The sequence below is a fragment of the Pantherophis guttatus genome, chromosome 2, assembly GCF_059756535.1.
Source record: "Pantherophis guttatus breed Tessera chromosome 2, ASM5975653v1, whole genome shotgun sequence".
NCBI classification, from domain to species: domain Eukaryota; kingdom Metazoa; phylum Chordata; class Lepidosauria; order Squamata; family Colubridae; genus Pantherophis; species Pantherophis guttatus.
This window is the reverse complement of record NC_142064.1, coordinates 105609085-105633198: the sequence shown is the minus strand read 5'-3', so window position 1 is coordinate 105633198 and position 24114 is coordinate 105609085. Positions and strand designations below refer to the sequence as shown.

At 43.2% G+C, this 24114-nt stretch overlaps 1 protein-coding gene across 6 annotated transcripts in view; it reads right to left on the bottom strand.

Moving 5' to 3' along the window:
• The window catches only part of GSK3B (glycogen synthase kinase 3 beta), a 194052-nt gene extending 171498 nt beyond the window's left edge, over window positions 1–22554 (bottom strand). For 4 of the 6 annotated variants that reach the window (XM_034411139.3, XM_087888362.1, XM_087888361.1 and 1 more), the window contains exons 1-2: window positions 22197–22554; window positions 21413–21590 (exon numbers count right to left, since the gene is read on the bottom strand). In XM_034411139.3, the coding sequence (XP_034267030.1) occupies window positions 21413–21500 (88 nt within the window). In that variant the 5' untranslated portion in view covers window positions 21501–21590; window positions 22197–22554. Of the gene's footprint in view, window positions 1–21412 lie in introns of all 6 variants that reach the window. The other 2 variants (XM_034411141.3, XM_034411143.3) reach the window with 1 other exon arrangement.
• Between the last annotated feature and the right edge of the window lie 1560 nt (window positions 22555–24114).

Sequence of the window (24114 nt, the reverse complement as noted above, 5' to 3'; positions counted from 1 at the left end):
AACCTCCTGACTCAGGCCACTGTAGTGCAGAAGAAGGGGGGTGGGGGTGGGGGCGCGAAGCTCCTCAGCTGCAAGCAAGCAGCTAGCTATCTAATTAGCCTGCGCTAGAGCGATTACGAGGCAATTAATAGGCCACCGTTGCTGGCTACAGTAGAGCAGAGGCGGGGGCGCGAGGCTCCTCAGAAGAACTGCTCAGTCACGCTTCAAATCAAATTAAATCAGTTCTGTGGAGAGCGGCTGCAAAGAGAGGCGTTCCAGGGAGAAATTACCCCAGCCGGCAGCAATTGATAAAGAAAGCTCGCAGGCTGCTAAACTATTGCTCCCCCCAACGGCGGGAAAATTAGAGCCCAAAATGGCGCCGCCGCTACAGATCGCCCGCCGAAACTGCCGATAATGAAAGGACGAGGGTGGCCAAACAAAGAGATAGAGGAGAGCACCACAGGGAAAATGTCCCTCGAAGATCACACGACCATAAGCCCTCCCTTGAGGGAAACGAGGGCAAGGAATCCCCACGCCCCTGGTAAGCCAGGGGAGACCGGCGTTAAACGGAGGTCTAGGCAACTCACAAACTCGATGTCAGGACGGTCCAAGTCAGTCTGAGAAATCAGTCAATGTTCAAATCGGAATACTAGAGCACAGTCAAACAGTCCAAGTCAAAAAAATCCGAGAAAAAACCAACACGAAAGAGATAAAAGAGAGTTTAAACTAGAGAGAAGTCCCACACACCAGCCAGCGCTGAAGGACTGAGTCAAAAGCTGGCCTGCCCGGCAACAAGGGCGGGACTAAGAATGATTGGCAGACTCAGTCCTTCAAGCTGATTGGATGGGTACTACCCACGCTGGCTGCTGTCTCCACTCTCAATGGAGAAGATAATGTTTGTAGAAATTTATAGATAAGAGTTGATACTGGATGAAGAATTAAATGTTTGTAACCTTTGAGGCAATGAAGACTGACCAGCGTCTTTATATATTTCTTTTCTCTTTACTAATATTATTTTTTTCTTGCATATTTTACTTCTTTATAATCTCTTTTCTTTCTTTTAGTTTGTATTAGATTTTATTACTACAATCAAAATTCTTAATAAAAGAATACATATATATGGAATTGCTACATGAAAATTGCTTCTTTTTGCTGTATCTTGCAAATATAGTTCCAGTTATTGTTTAGGAAAGTGACCCTTAAATGCTGTGTTTGATTCAGATTCTGCACTTTGTTACTAATAAACAAAACAAAAATAAAGTATTAACTGTGAAGTTATCAAATTCTTCACAAGCTATTGCTCCATTTTGATATCATTAATTACTGTCAAGAAATCAGATAATACTTCCAACTTAAATTTCAAGTTGTCAGACATGCTTACTATTTAAAATCATTGATAGAGATCAAAACCTAGAATTCCTGCTTTTTCTCAAGAAACTGAAGCTGCAAATTAACACGCAGAATGCTATCTGAAAAGATGAGTTCCTATGGGTCTTTCTGCCGAAAAACTAAGGAGCTTCAGAATAGAATGGTCGTTGCTTACCTGAACGACCCTTTTATACTCGACGTTCAGACACTCCTCAGTCTGGGTAACGATCACTCCTATTTGCTCAGCTGAGTGTCAATCAAATCCCTCTGGAGCTGCATCCTCCTCTCTTCCTGCTTCCTCCTCAGACTTTTCACGAAGACAACTTGGCTCAATAGCAGCAGGATCGACCATTAGAACTCCATCAGGTAGACACACAGGAAGCAGACAGCTACAGAGGGAGAAAAAGCAGACCTCCACCAAAGCCAGGCACGGCCAAGAAAGGGAGGGACGGAGTGTCTGAACGTCGAGTATAAAAGGGTCGTTCAGGTAAGCAACGACCATTTTCCTACTCGCCGTTCAGACACTCCTCAGTCTGGGACATACCCAAGTTAGAAAGAAAAGGGAGGGAATTAAGCCGTAGACTGGCCCTGTGGAGAGATTACAGCTTGTAATACCCTTCTGCCAAAGGCAGCATCTGCAGAAGCAAACTTATCCAGCCTATAGTGACTTACAAAGGATGAAAGGGAAGACCATGTGGCCGCCCGGCAAATATCATCTACCGAAGCCTGGGTAGCCCAAGCCGCAGAGGTTGCGGCGCTACGGGTAGAATGGGGCAATATACCACCCGGGACAGGGGCCTCTCTTAAGTCATATGCCTTAGAAATACAGGCTTTGAGCCACCTTCCTACTGTGGTTGAAGAAACCTTCTGACCCAGGGAAGAGGGAAGGAAGGACACCAACAGAGCCTCAGTCTTTCGAAAAGGGGCAGTCCTTTTAAGATATCGTCTCAATGCCCGTCTCACATCTAGAGTATGCCACCGCTTCTCAGCAGGATGACGCGGGTTCGGGCAAAAGTTAGGTAAGACGAGTTCTTGGGCTCGATGAAAACGAGTATTCACTTTGGGAACGAAAGCCGGGTCGAGGCGTAGAACAACCCGGTCAGGATAGAAGATGCAGAGATCACTTCTCATGGACAAGGCAGCAATTTCGGATACTCTGCGCGCCGAAGTTATTGCTAACAAAAAGGCCATTTTTAAAGACAAGTAGCGTAGACTGGACGAAGCGATGGGTTCGAACGGTGGACCCGTTAAGGCCTGTAACACCAAGGTAAGGTCCCAAGTGGGGTAGCGATGAATCGGTGGAGGCCGCAAGTTTGAGACCCCTTGGAGGAAGGAACGGATCCTGGGGTCCTGAGACAAAGGAACACGAGATTCTCCTGACAGGACAGTGGCTAGAGCCGCCACCTGTCGGCGTAGAGTCGCGGGGGCCAAGCCCTTGGAGAAACCCGCATGCAGAAAACACAGAATGTCCGGAACAGAAGCAGTTGTGGGGTCTACATGATGAACCCCGCACCATCTCGTGAAGGCAGTCCATGAGGCATTATAAATACGAATCGTTGATGGCCTTCGAGCTGCCTGAATGATGGAGATAACATCGTCAGACAAATTGTCCTTGATGAGCTTTATGCGCTCAAATGCCACACGGCTAATCGAAGCCATTCTGGTTCCGGATGACGGATGGCTCCTTGAGTCAGTATTATCTTGTCTGGTGGAATCCTCCACGGTGGTTCGACCGATAAGTTCTTGAGGTCGGCGAACCACTCTCGACGGGGCCAATACGGTGCTACTAGTAGAAGGTTCGCCCGTTCGTGAATGACCTTCCGCACTACCTTGGAGATGATAGGAAGGGGAGGGAAGGCATAAAGAAGGCCCCGGGGCCACTGACTCCGAAGAGCATCCAGCCCCTCCGCTGCTGGACATGGATAGCGGGAGAAGAATCTCGGCAATTGGGTGTTCTGAGCCGTCGCAAACAGGTCCACTAGGGGAAGGCCGAACCTCCTGGACAGGTCCTGGAACAAGCTGGGGTCTAACTTCCACTCGGCGTGATCTATTTGATCTCTGCTGAGCCAATCTGCTTCTCGATTGAGAGTCCCCGAGATGTGTTCGGCTTTTATCGAGGAGAGGTGGAGCTCCGCCCATGACAGAAGACGCTCCGTCTCCTGCATCAGTGTCCAGGAGCGGGTCCCCCCTTGTTTGTTGATATGGGCCTTGGTGGCCACATTGTCCGTTAGAATCAGAAGGTCCTGGCGATATACAAGGCGTTTGAAGTGTATCAGGGCGAGACGGACCGCTCTGAGCTCTAGCCAATTTATATTGTGCAGCTTTTCCGCCGATGACCAGGCACCTTGGGCTAGCTGACGGTCGAGGTGAGCCCCCCAGCCTCGCAGACTTGCGTCCGTGGTCAACACCATCCGAGCTGGTTCGAGAAAGGGAGAACCCTTGTTGAGGGCCGGAGACAGCCACCACCTCAGGGAAAGGCGAACTGGAGCTGGAACCTTTACCTTGAGAAGAGACTCCGCTCGACCTTGTCTCTGGTAAGGGAGCAGGAACCATTGGAGGCGACGAAGATGAAAACGCGCCCACGGAACAATGTCTATGCAAGATATCAACTTCCCCAGAAGCTGGGAGAGAGACAGTAAGGTCACAGTCCGGTGTAGTAAGACTTGAGATGTCAGTTCCCGAATGCTGGCTTGTCTGTCGGGAGATAGGGAGACCACACACAGTGCCGAATCTATTGTAGCTCCGAGATGTAGGATACTCGATGTGGGAATAAGATGGCTTTTGGCAAGATTCAAAGTGAACCCGTGGTTTTGGAGGGACTGAAGTACTAGCTCCCGGTCCCGGGCCGCCTGTTCGGGAGAAGACGACAGTATCAAAATGTCGTCGAGGTAGCATGCCAGACGAACAGGAACCTTTCTGAGCGACGCCGCTACTGCCGCTAGCAACTTTGTAAACGTCCTCGGAGCGGACGAAAGGCCGAAAGGCATCGCCCGATATTGAAAATTGTGGTCTCCAAACGCAAACCGGAGGAACTTCCTGTGCGACTGATGAATAGGGACGTGCAGGTACGCTTCCTTTAGATCTACAGATTGCATCAGATCTCCCCGACGAATGCAGCCCAGCAGAGACTTGAGGGAATGCATTTTGAACCGACGGTACAAAATGTGTTGATTGAGACGTCGAAGGTTCAAAATACCTCTCCAATCGCCCGAGGATTTCGGTACCAGGAATAGTGTTGAATAAAAGCCGGTTTTGAGTTGATCCAATGGAACCTGTTCTATGGCCTGGATTTGCAACAGATGGTGAATTTCGAGTAATAGAAGAGATCACTTCTCCGGCTGAAGTGGCCAAGGGCATTGAAGGTAAAAGTCCTGTGGCATGTTGGTGAATTCCAAACGTAACCCTTCGGTGACAGTTTGGACAATCCAGGCATCCGAGGTGGTAGATGGCCACAGGTGAGAGAATGCCTGGAGCCTGCCCCCGAATGGGACCAGAGGCGGTGAGTCACTTACCGCGCCTGGAAAAGCGGCCCGCCGACTGTCTGAAAGGTCGCCTGAAGTTGGATTGTCGGCGACCGCGGTCACGAAAGGGCGCCCTGTCCGAAGTTGACTGGTACTGGGACTGCGAAGATCTGTAGTAAGAGGCGCCCCCGGCGCCTTGGTCTTGTCGAAAAGGCTGTCGATTATAAGGAACATAGCGCCTGTCCTGACGTCGGAAAGACGTGGGTAACACCTTCTTCTTATCCCTATTCTCGACCAGCACAGAGTCCAGGGATGAGCCAAATAAGGCAGGGCCCTTGTAAGGGGCAGCAGTCAAGCGCCATTTGGACTTGGCGTCAGCTCTCCAGTTACGGAGCCACAAGAGACGTCTTGAAGATACAGTCGAAGCTAAGGCCCTGGAAGCGAACTTAGCTGCGTCTAAGGACGCGTCAGCCGAATATTCAGCAGCTGCGACCAGTTTGGCCAGGTCCTGCTGTAATCGTGCGTCCTCCGGGGGAAGCCTGTCCTTCAATTGACGCAACCACACCAGCGATGCCCGATTAAAGAATGATGAGGAGGTTGCAGCACGAATGGCCCAAGCTGCCGCTTGGTGTGTTTTACGAAATCCCATTTCGGCTCGTTTGTCCTCAAACTTGAGACCATCCCCAGCCTCACCTACCAGGATGGAAGACGATGTGAGACTCGCCACCGGATCATCAATTGAAGGTAACTGCAGGAGGGCATCCAGCGCAGGAGCCGAGGCATAAAGCTTTCGATCAAAAGAATTCGGGCCCGACAACGAGGCGGGGCGGTCCCAAGGCTTTTGAACAACCTGGCAGAAAAGATCCGGACAGGGAACAAAGTCCTCATCAGGTTGAGGTAGATTGAACAAGTTACTGTTGGGGCCAGATGGAGTAGAAGAAGAGGAGCCCTGAAGAGGTGTGGAATCCATATTAGTGGCAGCTTTTGCCTTGCGTAGGAGAGAGCGAAACAAGGAAGGCTTAAATAGACCCAGAAAAGCCGGCTTGTCCTGAATCTCTTCTTCATCCTCTGACATCTCAAAATCTTCTAGGAAATCGTCCTCCCGGGCTGATTCAGGCACAAGGCTACAGGCAACAGATTGCTGCTGAAGTTGTGCACCAGGGGGATGCATGGAAAAGGCAGAAGTAGTGGGGCACGTAGGAGCAGAGAAGGCACCAGAGGCTTGCTGCAACCCCATTTGATACATATGGGACATGGCCTGGGTAAAAAAGGACTGAAAATCCACAGGCTGAGGGAACCCTGGGCCCGCTTCAGGGCGGAGGCCAGCTGCAGTGGGTGTAAAAGTAGCTTCAGGACCTGGCCTAGAAGCTTGAGAAAAATGGCTTGCAAAACTAGAGGAGCGGGACCTTACACTGGCCCTTGGCATTGGAGCCTCCTGAGAGGTTGAGGGGCCATCCTCCCTCAGACCACTGGGCAACAAATCTACATTATGAGAGGCCGAGGGCTCACAGGTCACCTCATGGCTCAAGCCTTCAGGAATTGGTCCTTGACCAGGGTCCTGGGCCCGTTGCCTAGCCTTATCAAACTGCTTTTCTAATGCTTTATGCCTCCTTTGGGCATCTTTATCTACTGTGGCAGATTTGGAGGACTTTGCCTGCCTGGTAGCCTTAGATTTCTTCCCCCTAAGCTGTTTAGGGGAAGGTACTGGGGAGGGGGAGGGACTCCTGTCCATATCAGAAGAAAGAGCACCTTCCTCCCTGTCATCCATGATCAATCACCCCAATGAATTATTAATTAATTAATGAATTAATTAATTGTAAATAGAACTTATCAATTCTATATATATATGATAGTATATTGGTAATAGAAATTGTAATATATATATCTATATGCTCTTATATAATTATTATTATTATTATTATTTTTATTTTATTTTTTTTTTATTTTTTTAATATTTCAATTGTAATAAATGCAAGAAAAATCTACAAGCACAACCAGTCTATCAAGATAACCAGGCAATCGCCCCCCCCCTTTTTTTTTTTTTTTTATTAAGAGTGTAAATTAATTTAAGCAATGTGTACTTCCCTGAACTTTCAGGCACCCCTCTGCAGGCCGTTGTGAATTGCAGGTACGATCAGGACAGCGTCCCCACCTGCCAGCAACCTAGCGACCCTGGAAACCAAAGCCCAGGTCGCTATGGCCACGGAGATCCAAAAACGTTGCCGATGATCAGGGCTCAAAATGGCGGCCCGCGAGGGGAAATTCCAGAAGTCCTGAGCCAGGCGAAACACAGCGCCTGCGGCCGGACTGAAGCTGCAGCAAAAGAGCAGTCACAAATCTCCAAGGCAGCTGATGAGTATGCCAGCCGGCAGGGACTCAAGCCGCTCGATCAAATGGCCACTAAGGCAAACCGGAGCCTCGCAAAGTGACTGGCAGCAAAATGGCGGCAATGGCGGCAATGGCGGGAAAACCGTTAAAATAAAGCGCCAGCCAAGCCAAGCCGCAAGCGGCGGCCGGAGCCCCGAACCGCCGCTACGCGCTTTAACCTTTTCCAGACGAAGGCAAACGAAGCGCAACACTTTTAAACAGTAAATAAACAATATTTAGCCAATTCAGAAAGAAATAAGTAAATTAAGAACGAAATGCAATCAAGAGAACAGACACTCGATGCTATTGCAATGGCTGAGTGAAAAAGTCTGAGGAGGAAGCAGGAAGAGAGGAGGATGCAGCTCCAGAGGGATTTGATTGACACTCAGCTGAGCAAATAGGAGTGATCGTTACCCAGACTGAGGAGTGTCTGAACGGCAAGTAGGAAAAGGACTGGGGCATGAGTCCTCAAATTGTGATGACACATATATCCCAGAGATCACAAACAATTTAAGAATGGAGACTATTTTTTAAAATGACTTAATTATTATAAATATTATATAATAAAAGTATAAATATATTTTAAAAGAATTGCCTTAGTTGTTATATTTTAAAAAATTATAATTTGTTACTCTAACACAAATTAAATCATGTCATAACCTATTATTAGTTGTTGGCATTGACAATTATGTTTAATCGGTTCAAAATCAGTTTCTTCTCGGTTAAAAAAATACTTTTAGACTAAAGTAAAGGTAAAAGGTAAAGTGTCATTTGAGTTTGGTATCATAAACCCGTGACGGCGAACCTATGGTGTGCCAAAAGTGGCATGCAAAGCCATCTCTCTGGGTATGCGAGCCATTGCCCATTGCTCCTCAGGGTTCCGGCGTGCTGGCCAGCTGGTCTTCATGTGCGCGGGAGCACCAGCCACCTGGTGTTCTGGTTTCTGGCGCGCATGTGCACGCGTAGACCATCTGGCCAGTGCACATGCACATGCTGGAAACTGGGAAATCATCTTCCCGGCATGCACACCGGGTGGCTGTTCATCCGGTTTCACCAGTTGTTCTTCACGTGTGCATGCACGCCAGAAACTGGAACACCAGGTGATAGGTGTGCATGCACGCACCAGAAACCGGAAGAACAGCTGCCTGACATGCGCACTGAGTGGCTGCAGCACACGTGTGCGTGATCCCGTTTCAGCACTTGGTGCTGAAAAAGTTCGCCAACATTGTCATAAACCATCCATGCAGTTTACGATGCAGAAGAATATGGTACAAAAGTGGGTTGCCACTGCCTTCTTTCACAGTTTTTTTCTTTTTTTATTTTCCTGACTAGTCTCCAACCCTGGAATTCCTCTGCTGTCTTCCTATTCAAGTACAAACCAGATAATCTTATCAGTAGAAGCCAAAGATCTATCTCATATTCAAGAGGTGAGACACTATAACTAACAAGGAATTAGAAATTGAATTGAAAAATTATTCAATTAGAAGTGTAGACCTCAAATTCAGTAACACAAGTTAAACTGATAGTACCTTATGGCAGGTCCAAGCAGACCATGTAAGTGGGACTTGGGTCTCAAGCTGATGTGGGATAAATGTATTAATATATCTGCATAGAGTAGACATCATCAAGTTTGAAAATTCTGCTTCTAAATCAACTTGTCAATCCAACAACAACTGACAATAGTCCAATTAAAATATACAGAGGAAATTTGTGAACTTCTACTGCAATGGTGGCTACCAAAAATTGATCAAGATGCAACCCATTGCATTCTCTTATTTCTTCATTTCTGTGAGAGAGGAAGAATAAGGAAAGAGCCTATATTTGGCTCTCTTGTTGTTACAAATATTATAAATATCAAGAGATATCCTTGACCATTAAATACTATAATTAAAAGCCGTGAAGATTGAACTTGCTGTCTCTACTGCTTATTTTGATAAATGAGTTAATTTCTCCTTTAAACAAGAGAGCATGTGTAAGTTGCCATTTGAGAAAGTGAGAAAACATATCACATACCACAAGCAGTGTCTTATCGTGCTACAAAACTCAGAGCTTGTTTGCAAACATACCATTGTATTTCTCAAATGATAAAAAACAAAAAACTTTTGAAAATCACAGCTACCTTCTGCTAGTTATACAAATCTATTTTCATAAATAAGAAAGATATTTGCGTTCCTTGGAAAATGCCTAGTAAAATGACTACAATGATATCCATTCTGGGAACTCAAAATAAGCAAGATTGCAGACCACTTACGAAGCAACTCCACCCTTTTGTATGTACGTTGACAGTGAAACAGGGCAAGAATTCCATCAGGATGGTTTGTCTGCCACCTGATTTTACCCCCATATTAATGGAATGCAAGGCAACCACAATATCTTAACCATCAACAAAGTTGGAGAGATCTTGATTATCTAAGTCAATAGTCTTCAACTTAATGCCAATGTTTAATAAGATTTGATAGTTGGACAAACGCATTTGTCAGTAAGCAACATATAATAGAAGGGCTCAGTTATCTGTTCTTGTCAGTAAAGACAAAATGAGACCTTATAAATTAAGACAGTATTACATCTGTGTTAATTTTTTTAATGTTGGAAGCTTGAGTAAAAGCACCACTTAATTTTTTAATGAATCTGGAAAAGAATAGCAACAAAGAAAAAATGCATAAATAAATATAGCAATAGCACTTAGACTTATATACCACTTCATAGTGCTTTACAGCCCTCTCTAAGTGGTTTACACAGTCAGCACATTGCCCCCAACAATATGGGTCCTGATTTTACCAACCTCTGAAGAATAGAAGGCTGAGTCAATCTTGAGCCAGTGAGGATTCAACCCCTGGCAGTCAGCAGAATTAGCCTGCAATACTGCATTCTAACCACTGCACCGTCACAGCTCTGATTATTAACCAGAGATAATTTAATTTATAAGCCTAGGGCACCTGCCATCTTCAGGTTCTCTGCAAAAGCCCTTGCATGTCTGGCAATGCAGAGGAGGAGTCTGACCTTCACTGATACTCAATGAAGCCTAAAAAATACAAGAAATTAATAATCAAAGATATATGCCTATATTTCATTAATAAACATATGCTAACATTGCTTTACATTAATTCCTTGATCTAGCCCTGCCTCATTTTGTAAATTGTCATATTTCCATTTCCGCTTTTTTATTATGGTATCCTGATATCTCTCAAGAACTCCAGATGTACCATCCAGCTAAAAGGTTCCATTTCACTAAACTAACACAAAGTTAGTATTCCTAAACTCAGGCTGTTACAATCTAGTATTTCAGATATTCTAGGAAATCATGGGGGAAAAGGGATGTCTAAGCTAATAAAGTATCTACCCATGGAAATAAAGAAGTTTCTAAATAGATGCTATTATTTCAATATTGATGAAAAATATATAATGAATGTAAAGGTTTCTCATAAAGGACTAATATCAAAATTACCTAACTTAGCAATTTAGACAATTGTTTCTTCAGGAGATAAATTTTACTTAGTAATTTTCTTTGGAAAACATCACTTTGATACTCTTAACAACTTTTTAATTATTGTCTCACCTTCTGTTTTCTATATGTTTCCTTCCATATTAGAAGAGATAGTACTAAGAACATTACTTATGTGTATTTACCTCTGCCAGCCTGTGGTCTCACCCCCTAGGAACCACTTACAACCCTCGCTGAACTGCCTGTGGATCACCATTGAGCATCCCTCCCCCAGTCACTGAGCCCCCATTGAGCCACCCATGATCCCTGCACACTCCCTCTCCTCTGGGGATTCTCATCTCTTCCCACTTAATGGGGATTCCCCCACACTTGAGATTGCAATTTTGTTGAATAAGGGGGACTTAATTAATCCTCCGAATTCTGATCATCACAAATCCCTGCAGTCAAATGATTATGAAATTGCAGTGAGCCACAGTCACATGATCACAATTTCGAATGTTCCTTGCAAGCTTGCCAAGCAAGTCAATGGAGAAGCTAGCAGCAAGTCTGAAGTCAGGGTCATATAAGATCCTTGCTTAACAATGCATGTAGTCACATGATATAGAAACCTATGACCATTTCAATGCCAATTCTACTCCTAACTATCATTGTAACCAAAGGACTACCTGTATTTGCTTTTCTTCCATGAATCTCGTGGTTTGCTCAAAGTGAAACTAAAGGGAGATGTACAATGTTCTCTATGAGGTGTTTCACGCATTTTTTGCTGAAAATGGATAAAAAATGAATTGGTGATTTTGGGATTTGTTGATTAAAAAGACTTGTTTATGAGAAGAAGGGAACCATGATAGATTATTTGGGTGGAGCAGTTATGTTTTGTATGATAAAACCCACAAGAAGTCATTTTTAGATATATTTTTCTTTCACTTTTTATTTTATTCTTTCATATTTCTTTCTTTTTCCTTTTCCTTTTATATTTCCACAGTTTTAATACCATGAATACAAAAAAGACAAAGCCAGGACAGAAGAAACAGAGAGATAGCAACCCTATGTTGTAGACATTTTCGTTCAAACTGAAGACACTCCCCTCCATCAACACCCACACAAATTCTTCTATGGAGGATTTAAGAGGAGAAATAGATAAGTGATTTCTCCTTCAGTACCAGATTTGATTTTAAAATTACTAATCAAAATGCACCAGGATAGCCTACAAAGTGAGAAAGTAACATACATATATAAGCAGATAAGCCACCAAACAGGTCATCAAAATATGTGATGAAAAAGAAAATTATAAAACCTGCAATGTATTTGTTGTTATTGTTAGTTGCAAAGTCGTGTCCGACCCATCGCAACCCCATGGACAACGTTCCTCCAGGCCTTCCTGTCCTCTACCATCCTCTGGAGTCCATTTAAGCTCATGCCTACTGCTTCAGTGACTCCATCCAGCCACCTCGTTCTCTGTCATCCCCTTCTTTTACCCTCAATAGTTGCAATTAAATTCTAATTCCATAAACGGGACATACATTCAGGGAAGTTTTACTATTAGAATATATAAAATGTATAGAATATATATAATTCAAGAAGCATCTATCTCTCCAGCAAGATCTTAAAACAAAATCAAGTAGGTGTTCCCTGTCACAATGAAGTCCTGAGTTGTTGAGGGCTTTAAAGGTCAAAGTCAGTACGGTATCTTGAAATGGGCCCAGAAGTAAACTGGCAAGCACTGCAGCTCCTCATGAGCAGTGTAATATGATTCCCTCTGGCTACAGCTGTTAACAACCTAGCTGCTGCATTTTGCAATATCTGAGCAAAAATAAACGAGTCTTTTTTCTCCCAATCCTAGCCTGATTTTTTTGTACATTTCACAAAAGTAATGTACACATTAAATCTATTTTAAAAACTGCACTAATTTTCCTACTTTATAGTGGGATGGAGAGATAAATACCGGTAGTATTTCAAAAGGAAAAGCATGTATAAAAATGTGTCTTAAAATAATGCATTGAAACAAATACATGATTTTTTTTTCTGATATCAACAAACTGATATGGAAAGAGGACCAAAATATTTGCAATGAGAAAAGAAAATTGATATAATCATCCATCCCTAAATCAGGGCAATAGGAAACCTGTGACTTTTCATAAATAGTGGTACTGACTCTAGGTAATGTGTAGAAATAAATACTATTTTCATTCACTCATACAGTGTACGCAACAGAAAAATTGCAGCATATTGACACTCTAAATAGCCAATATCTGTATCCAAAGTACTGCTTATCTTTTACTACGGAATATACTAAGACCCAGAGATTTAATTGGTTGAATGTGAAAACACAATTATAGAATTATTATAAGTATATACTGAGCACTAATCCCTGTAGTCTAAATGAATATGAGAGTCAGTCTGGCGTAGTGCTTAAGGTAGCAGGCTGGAAACCAGGAAACCATGATTCTAGACTCGCCTTAGTCATTGAGCCAACTGAGTGACCCTGAGCCAGTCACTTTCGTTCAGCCTTAGGAGGGAAGCAATGGAAGCCACTTTTAAAACCTTGCCAAAAAACTGCAGACCAGTGACTGACATTTTTCTACCATTTAACATATTATATATACAGATACACACACACACACGCTCATTCCTCATTCAGATGAATTTAAGTTTTCTACACTACTCTCCATTACAATACTGTACAGTACAGATACAAGTCATTACAAATCTGACCAAAGAAAAATATAGATTTTTCTCTGGTGACATTTAATCTTGGCCTGAGAATATATATGCAACTTGCTACTTTACAATTTGCTGGTATTCCAGATTTTTGAGAAAACCTATTGATAAAACTCACAAGTTTCATAAACTATTTTGATTACATAGTTTGCATTTTACTTTAATTGATGTTTTTAAACTTTTTGAGATTATTTCTTGTGATCTGGAAACCTACATCTAAGATCTTTCAAGTTTATATATAACCACAATTTTTACATTTGAATTGGCCTTTATACAATACCTATGATAAAACTACTCATAAACTCTTTAAGTCTACAATTAAACTTAATTAAATGTACTAGCCATCTTCATTTTTTTAAACTTGGACAAGAAATTCACTAACCAAAATTCTACATGGAATACACATTTTAATTAATTACTATTATAACTATATAATTGATTTTATATCCAAAACAATTAACTCCATTGTTCATTCTGTAAAATTGTATCTGTTGTAGGACTTTCCATATAGGAGCCTTAGGCTACTTGATTCCTGCATGTAAACCATCTAGAAATGAAATCAACTTAAACAATACCTTTCCAGATTTTTTTTAAAAAAATTAATCATTCTTTCAATTTTTGCTGTAGTGAGAGTCTGGTATTATTTGGAACATGGCTTATTTTGGTCCCTGACAGGTGACTTTTATAGTTCCTTACTCTTCCGATCATGACTGGAATCTATGCACTAATCACTTTCCTTTCCATAGATACATCTTTGAGGATGCATGTTTTCACTTTTATACCTTTTATATGAATCTCCCTCTACACACTCGCCCTCAGATTTGACAGCCTCCTGCATGGTGTCAATATAATAATAGTAAAGAAAATAGGACAGTTCTACCATTATTCCAATCATCTGAACAAAAAAAAAAGAAATTGGCAGAACTTTGTCTGGCTTTAAGAAGAGAAAAGAAAGATGTACTTTTGGACCCTTCCAGCAATGAATTTGTAAAAGAAAAGAAAAAAAAAAGGGGGGGGGGGAGTCCAGCTTTTCAGCGAATCTTTTCAAAAGATCTGATCCAGCAGCCAAGGATAAAGTAACCATGGAGAGCAGCAACTAGTATCTGTAGGGTATGGGAAGGAAGATGCATTTTTGCAATGTTGCATAGTACCCAACCACAGGTAAAGAAGTTGTAGCTGGGCAGTAGCACCTATAGTGGGTTAAGGCTGCCTTCCCAGTGGGCTGGGAGCATATATAAGATGTCATCATGGATCCTGCCCTAGGAAATGTCAGTACCAGAGCTAGGGCAACCTACTCAAAACAAATCAACCCATTATCTGGTTTGAATAATCAAAGCCTAAAAGATACGTAAGAAATTTGTGTCGGTTTCCACAAAATACCCAACTTTAATAATGCTAATCATATTGATAAATACAATAATATGTAAAAGAAATAAGAAAGTAAAAGAAGGAAAGAATATTACTTCTAATTTATCACAAGAGTACAAGAATATTAAACAAAAACTTTTAAGTGATAAAACTATTTTGTACATTGTAATTGTCAGCCTCTCAAGAAAAACTGACAGGAAACACAGCAAGATGAAGTAAACATACTTGGGTATGTTTAGCTTACTAGGTATATTTAATTTAACAAAGAGAAGACTGAGGGAAGACAGGATAGCAGTCTTCTAATACTTGAAAAGCTGCCACAGAGAAGAAGGTATCAATGTAAATTCATTCTCATATTTATTTATTTATTAATTTATTAATCAAATTTCTATACCGCCCTACTCCCGAAGGACTCAGGGCAGTGAACAGCCAAGATAAAATACAGATAATATAAATATTAAAAATCCCTTAAAATTATTAAATATTTTGGCCGAAACACAGATTAAAACACCCAATTTATAAAATCACGAATTAAAAATTTAAAAGAGGAGAGTTAGGCCAAGCCAGCCTGCTGAAATAAAAAAGTTTTGAGAGCACGACGAAACGTGCGCAGGTCCGGGATCCTCCGTATCTCTGGGGGGAGCTCATTCCAGATGGTAGGTGCCCCCACAGAGAAGGCTCTCCCCCTGGGGGCCGCCAGTCGACACTGTTTGGCCGACGGCACCCTGAGAAGCCCCTCTCTATGGGAGTGTACTGGTCGGTGAGAGGCTATTGGTAGCAGAAGGCGGTCTCGTAAATACCCCGGTCCGATGCCATGGAGCGCTCTAAAGGTGGTAACCAAAACCTTGAAGCGCACCCGGAAGACCACCAGGAGCCAGTGCAGCTTGCGCAGGAGGGGGGTCACATGGGAGCGCCACGTCGCTCCCATAACCACCCGCGCGGCCGCATTCTGGACCAGCTGGAGCCTCCGGGTGCTCCTCAAGGGGAGCCCCATGTAGAGAGCATTGCAGTAGTCCAGGCGGGAAGTAACGAGAGCATGAGTGACCGTATTTAACAAGTCCCGATCCAGAAAGGGACGCAACTGGCGAATCAGGCGGAATATTCCATCGTAATAATAAGAAAAATGTATAATCACACACTTCATGCCAGGATTCAAAGAAACCTGTATAATGCATAGATCAGTTTTACACACAGAACAATTTCTTGCTCCATAAATATCAAAAATAAATGGAAAACAAGGACATGGTAAAAGATGGATAATGAAAAGTATATCCAAAAAGGGTGTCAGCCTGGCCTAGTGGTTAAGGCACCAAGCTAAAAACATGGAGACTATGAGTTCTAGTCCTACCTTGGGCATGAAAGCTAGCTGGGTGACTTTGAGCCAGTCACTGTTTCTCAGCCCAACCTACCTCACAGGATTGTTGTTTGGGGAAAATAGGAGGAAGGAGTATTAGCCATATTCAGCACCTTGAGTTATTTATAAAAATAATAAAGGTGAGATTAAAATAAATAAAATCTACCCTGTTTCGCCAAAAACAAGATCTATCCTGAAAATAAGCCCTAGCATGTTTTTATGTGTGCACCTAATATAAGCCCTACCCCCATAATAAGCGTTATTTAAGAGCCTGCACAGCTGGCCAGCCACCCATTCTGACTGGTTACTTGCAATGCTGCAGCCACGAGGTGAGCCAGGGGATGGAGCTGCCCCACACCGGCTTACCTCTGGGCCAGCTCATCCACACCCCGATATCTGCCTCGCAGCGGCAGCACCAACAGCCATGTGCAGCAGGAGCCCATGTGGCTGCCAGCCCACTTCTGCTTGCTCGTGGCCACAACGGAGCAGGAGGCTGAGTGGCATGCCTGAGCTGCTGCGAGGCGAGGCAGGTGTTGGCGTGGGCGGCCTGGCTGCGAGGGCCCTGAGGTAAGCCGGTGCAGAGCTCATGGGGAAGCTCCACACAGACCCACCTTGCGGCAGCAGCACTAATGTACCATGAGGCCTCTTGCCTCACCATGAGAAAACAGAAGAAGTGGGCCTCCCATACATGGGGGGATAAGAACCCCCCCCATATAAGCCCTAGTGTTTATTTTGGGGCCCAAAAGAAAATAAGACCTCGTCTTATTTTCAGGGAAAAACATGTACCACAAGAAAATTGATAAAGAACTAAATGACACAAAAATGGTACATTTCCCAGAGCACTGACCCCACATAACTTGAAATATTAAGTGAAAGTTTGAATCACGCTATACTTCATCAATAAGCAAATGGTTACTAAATATATAGGAATTATGCCTCATATGATTTAAAAGTATTTCAAAAGTGCATTCACCTCACTTTATCTAAAACCTGAGATACTTCATTTATCTGACTGAAACCACTAGTGCTGTGATGGCGAACCTATGGCATGGGTGCCACAGGTGGCACGCAGAGCCATATCTGAGGGCACACGAGCGTTGCCCTAGCTCAGCTCCAGCACACATGTGCCCACCGGCCAGCTGATTTTCAGGCCTTCCGGGCCCACCGGAAGTCGGGAAATGGGCTGTTTCCGGCCTCCGGAGGGCCTCCGGGTGGGTTTGAGGAAGGCCCTTTTTGCCCTCCCCAGGCTCCTAGAAAGCCTCTAGAGGCTGGGAAGAGTGAAAAATGGGCCCACTGTGCCATCACGCGCCAAAAGTGGGGGGGAGTGCGGGGAGAGCACACGTACGTGCGCGAGAGGGCGGAGCACGGGTGGGCACTGAATTATGGGTGTGGGCATACACGCGCACAATCCCCCCACTCTCCCCCCACTTTTGGCACGCGACAGCAAAAAGGTTAGCCATCATTGCACTAGTGCATAACTACTATTTCACACTCCGAATCAACTGAATTCATATGCTAACTGTAAAATGCACAATGGATTCTGGTAGATTTAAACATCAACAGCATGACCTCAAGTTAAGAAATGTGCATGTGTGGGCATGCATTTATGCACATGTGTATATATAAATTTAGTTATCCCAGATTTTCTTTTAAAAATATTAAAGGATATAACACAATTGTTTAAAATGCAAAAGAAATGAAATTGAGATTAAGATAACTAATCTAATACTTCAAAGCAGCCTTCTCCAACTCAAGACACACTTCTATCTCCAGAATTCCCTAACCGAAACTGTCATTGCCAGTGCCCAAATTAGGAAAGGCTCCATTTTCTGGACTAAAAATTCCATAAACACGCTAAGCAGAGCTAAGGATTAATAGTCTATGTAGTGGTTCCCAACCTTTCTTACTCCATAGAACAGCAGCGGTGGTGGCAGCAGGGAAGAAGGGATGGTTTCATGTGTGCAACATAGCTCCAGCGCATGTGCAAACAAAGCTTGCCCAACACTTTGCAGACTGGTCCCCAACAGGCCACAGACTGCTACCAGGCCGTGGGACAAGGATTGGGGACCCCGCTCTAATCTATCAGAAAAAGATGCAAACTTTATGTATTTGATACTGGTCCATGGCCCATTGGGAATCAGTTCATGCAAGTGATAGGCAAGCACATGAAACTTCATTTGCACATGCATGGGAGCTAGGTCATGATGTTGGTGTTTAAATCTGCCAAAATCCAGCCTGGAGGTTGGGACCCCTGGTCTAAAGCATCACTGCCAAGAGATTCAACACATGCAAACCTTTACATCAAAATATTACATGTGTAAGATTTAGTGGATGCATCTGTTTCACTAATCAATTAAAAAAACACTGAATAAAACAGCACCACTCACTAATTGGACAACGTATTTTATTTATCTTAAGACCTGTGAATATACAAACTGCAGTTGGCATTCTTCCATTTTCACAAATGAGAAATGATGATGCACATATTTACTTATCAAGTGTGCTGATTTCAAATGTATTACTTATATTTAATTTATTAATATTTCAATCAGTCAGGAATGATATATTTGTATTTCTCATCGAAAATGTATTTAAATAGACTGAAACCGTACTATTAATAAACTTTCTTTATTCTTGAAATATTTTATGCTTATGAAAGAAACAACATAATGGGCAGGTATGTATAATATTGGATAACATACGTAAGTATGTAAATGCTAAATAATTTCCTTATTAACAGTAATTACTATGGATATAGATTTTAAAAATTTGAAATATTTTATTGAAAACAAATTTAGATTCAGATCCTTTGCTTCATCTCAATTCAGAATTAAAGTACTTGGTTGCTTAAAAATAAAAACTGCAAGTTATGCCAGAAAATTTATTCATCATTAACAAATAAAGTGAGGCAGGAGAAAAATATCTCTATTCCACCGCAAAAGAACCAGAGTTGGTTGGTGGAGAGAATTAAATATCTCTTTCCACCTAGATTACTTCCTGAAAATATCCTATATACACATCCGATCCAACCTCATGCCTTGATATAGCTTTATCAAAACTGTGTTTTATTATTGTAACCAGTTAAATTAAAGAATGGCCAATCTTTTTTATGACCAAGGGCCACATTTGATATTTTTCATCTACAAATGCTATAAGGTGTGTGATAATCACTAAAGATTGTGCAGAAATCCCTTCTTAAGGTTCTTTTTCCCTAGATGGTACTAAAAATAGTATTATTTTAATAACACACCTGTTTCATTGTACAGTTTTTTTGCAAACTCCCTTTTTTAATGGGCTGAACTGCATTGCTGTAACTGCAGTATCACAATCTTGGACTTCTCTGGATGCTGTACTGTATCTGAACCACTTGTATTTAATTCAAACATTTTTAAAAGCACTGTGTGAACCAAAGCATTATGTCACAGTATGACTTGTTTGAATTTGGCTTCAGCATGAAAAATGAATTTATCCATTATGGCTTAGTTTTGGATGCAAATCAGATACAATATTAACATTTTTTTAAAAAAAAGAAAACCTGACTTGTTGCAAATTGTAAATTTGGGCATTATCTGACCTAGGTTTCAATTCTACATATGATTCTCCAATAGGCATCCTTGAAATCTACTGATTTGAAATACCAGCATTCCCAAAAATTACCATTCTGGCTGGGAAATTCCTTAACGAGTCACCTCATGACTAAAGATCTCTGGACTGAGAAAGGCTTATATATAGTACTGAGGGTCAGATACTGACTATATTCACAATCTGCAAACACTACTACACAGATTATAATTTAAATCAATAGGGACTATTTCTGAATAGACAGGTTGTGTGGCATACAACTGTTATTTCATATGAAGAAATTACCATAAAAACCAATGTCACATTTCTCCATCATAATTGACAGAAAAAGGTACAGTTTTACATTTTTTGTGGTCAGCTTTAACTTTCTCACATCAATAAACTGGTTGAAAACTTTCAGAATTGCAAACCGATATATTATGTTATTAAGATGATGTAGGATGTAAAGTTTTGAGAATGAAACTATAATTCCTCAAGGGCTCTCATCTATGGTAATATTCACATGGATCAATTTGCAAAATATATCATATTCTACGATTTAAAGATATCAAAGATTGTATTATTTCTATACAAAACATGCTAATTGTCAGCAGTGCTTTTAAAAAACTGAAATACAATCTAGATTTTAAATTAGGATTGGGTAGAATTTAATCTTTAATTCAAACCTGTGTAACTAGTAATTCACCAAGTCAACAGTTTACCTGAGGCTTCATAAACATGTTGTGCCTACTCCATGAAACTTCAAAAACAAAGAGGGGGCTGTCACACATTTTAGTGTATTGATTGTCTGGCTTGCAGTGTTACATATTCTTTTAGTTTTTTTGCAGGTCAGCCTCTTCAAACAAAAATAAGATTTCTCAGAAAATAAGGGAAGAATATTCAGTCCCATTTTTTTTCAAAAATAACAATATTTAATAGCAAGTTCTAAGGCCATTTATCCTAATAAAATAGAATATCTAGAATTATGTTGGTAATCATTGCATTGAAGAGGCACTCTCAAAAGAAAGGAAGTAGCAGATTTAAAGTTTTGTTGCACATCACTGCTTTGAAATAGAACTAGCCATACCATAGTATCTTTAAAAAGTTTTATCCTCAGTTTTCTGACAATAGGAAAAATAGAATTATATAAAGTTGCATTAGTAAAGTAGTCATTGCCATACACATCATGATTTATACACTGAAAAGTTGATTTACCACAAAATCCCATTTGTCAAGTATGAAACAGTGAGATCTAAAAACAAGCAGAACACAGGCCTCAACTTTGAAAAATATTGCACCACCAAATTAAAATTTATATTCTAGATGCAAAATCCTTAAACTTACATATTTTTCTTACTTACCATACATGAAATAGAATCTAAGAAAATAATGCATTCATTGCCTAATCATTTAAAAGCTTGTGACATGAATCAAATACATAATTCCAGATACCTCTCCAAAATCCAATCTTTAAAAAGTACAGAATTGTGTGTATAGAATTCTGCCACTGTAAAATAAAAACCTGTGGTAACATACCATGGAATACAGATAAAATATACTGGAAAGCAAGAGAAGAGTTTTTTTTCCTCCCTAGATGGAAGCCATAGGATAGGCCTAATCAAGTTATGGGTGGAGAAAAAAAAAATAGAAGCAGGCTGCTGAAAAGACAATAAGGATCTGACAATGCTGAACGTATAGAAACCAAAAAATAAAATATTGTTAAATATAAAAACCACATGCTTCGTTTTGGAAGAGCTGGTGTAAAAAGGACAGAGGATGGAAATCAATACTCACTGCTAACTTTCATGCTGCCAAAGGCTGAAGGCTGCTGCACCGGTTTGCAGCTTTCTGCAAAGGAGGTGGTTCTCGGGCGCCCTGACATGGTTGTTAGCTGTTAGCTTTTCCTCCCTATCGGATCGACTTTCTCCTCCTCTGGTTTCTCTTCCTTTTCTTTTCTCTGCTCCGTTTCGTCCTCTCAGCGAAGAGAAGAAAAGCAGAGTGTAAAGATCGGGGGCCCCACCCTGAAAGGAGGGCGCCCCCCCTTTTAGTCTCTCCCAGCCCCTTTTCCGCTTCGCTTTATCGCAAGCAGGCCACCATCCTCTTCATGCCTAGGAGCAGCAGCAGCGGCAGCGCCTGGGCTCGCGGCCGCCTCCGCCCAGCCCTACAATCCAGTCACTCCCCGCCCCTTTCTGATGCGAGGGGCAGGAAAGAGAAGCAGCACCGCTCGGCTTTCCGATGCTACGCCTTTCTTTCTTCCTCCCTCGCTCGCCCGCTCGCCTTCCTTCCTTCCTTCCTAGCTAGCGAATCAGTCACGTGAAAGGCGACGGCCAGGAGGTCCTTTTTTTTTTTTTTTTTTCCCTCCTCTGGGTGGGGGCGCTGGGGAGACACAGAGAAGGGACGGACTATTTCCCGGCGGAGGAATATGACGCGAGGGATGGCGCGTCCGCAGGCAAAAAGAATCTGACAGAGTGGCGGCCAAACCGCCGGGGCCGTATGAGGAGAGGCGGCGGGGGCAGGAAGGGTGCGGGGGAGGGGCGGCCTGAGGAGCGGGCTCCTTCCTTCCTTCCTTCCTGCCTACCTGCCTCGTCACTCCGTCTCTCGCTGGACTACGCGGGGGCCGAGCGCCGCCGGAGTTCTCATAGCGCCCGTGGGGCGGGCAAATCGCGTCCGGAGGGGCGGCTCAGGCGGACGGCGCTGCAGTGCAGTTGGAGGACGGCGGGGTGGTCCATGGTGCTGCTGCGGCTGCTGCTGAAAGCGGCAGATCTTCCCGACTCAGCCGGCTGCGGCGTTGCTGGCGCTGGGTCTCGCTTGGCCCCGCCTCCGCCACCCCTTCGCTCGGCTTCCTTTGTCCGCTACGCGCTCACGGGGCCGTTGCGGCTTCTTTTCTCTCCGTTGCTGTTGATACGGCCACAAGGTTCTAACTCCTTGCTCCGCTTACGCGCCCCTACGGACTACTCTTCGGGAATACGGAACCGACCGCCCCATTTCTCCGGACTCGGAAAGAGCCGCTGCGCTCTCGTCGGTGTTACGCACGCGTTCCCCTCCAAGCCGAGTTACGCAGCCTTGCTAAGCGTCTTCCGTGGATGCCGAGCCGAACACCCGAACGGTCTCCGAGCCGAAGAGCTTCGGAGGAAAATCCAATCAGGAGAAAGTGAACGCACAGAGCCCTCCCTTCTAGCACTACATCGGGACCAATCGCCGCCGGTGGAAAGGAAGCATCCGCGCTATATAATCAGCCAATGACAGAAGAGCTACGAAAATAATCGGGCCGCGCATTCTTTCCTTTCTGGGATCCAATGAAGAACGCCGGGGCCTGAATTGTCACCGCTGCAGAACCAATGGAGCTCACGGATACTTCCCACGGCATTTGGACGAACCCGGAGAGGAGGCTGATGCGAAATGGGCGGAGCTTCAGTGGGAACTTTCCTGCCGCGTTCCAGGGCATCGTCTGGAATTGTTCCGTCGCCCCGAAAGCAAGTCTGTAACTCGGCTGTTCTCTTGGTGGCGCTTGCTGTGCTTTGATGGCCGAGTGTCGCCTGCTCCGGTGGGGGCGTTGACTGAGTGCTAATGTGTCGGTACCGCTTAGGGGACGCATGCAGTCGTCGCCCTGCGCGCTGATAACCGAGTTAGTCTTAGTCATGCCGCGGTTTGAGGGGAGAAGGGAAGTTCCACCACGACTCAAGGTGGGTCTGCTTAGCTAAGCACTTTGCTTTCCACGATTGCTTGCCCGATGCTGCCGAAGAAGGAATGTGGACCCCAGCTCTCTCCTATGGTTTACCTCTCTGCACGCGCCTTCCCTCGAGGGTACGATGCCTCTAAACGTTAACCTTATAAATCACAAGTATTGATGTATTAACTGTTGAGAAGACCGTACCAAATACCTGCACTGCCTAAGAGATTTTGTGCATTGCCCAGAAACTTCTCATGCCAGGTCAGAATTGATTTGCCAAGAACAAGTCTTGGCAGGCTAACCTTATCTCATTTTTGATCAAGGGCATGACATCTAACATTACCTCAGAAGCTTAGATTAGTAAAATACATAATTATGGCTTTGATGATGTGAATACTGCTGTTGGCTCAAGACTCTCGAAAAGCGTTCATTAGAATCAATTTCATTGTATACATGATGTACAAGGACAATAAAGGCTTCGAACTTTAGTTCATCAAACTGAAAGGAGATACGGAGTGATGTGTTGCAGGTTTCTGTTCCATTCACATTTTTATTAATGAGAGGTGAAAAAATGGCTGTGAAATACATAACACAAAATTGAATGGGATAAAGCTTGGAATTGAGGTTGACCAGAATTTTAATTAATCAACAGTATAACATTACTGCAAATGAACTGTAATTTTATACTGCATTAACACAAATATACCGGTAATTGGCAAATCACCAGGAGTTACCCTATCTTTTGCATTGATCATATGCCTTCTAGAAATCTTTCTACTATTCAGCATAGTAGAACAAGTTTACAGAATGGCAACAAAGTTGATCA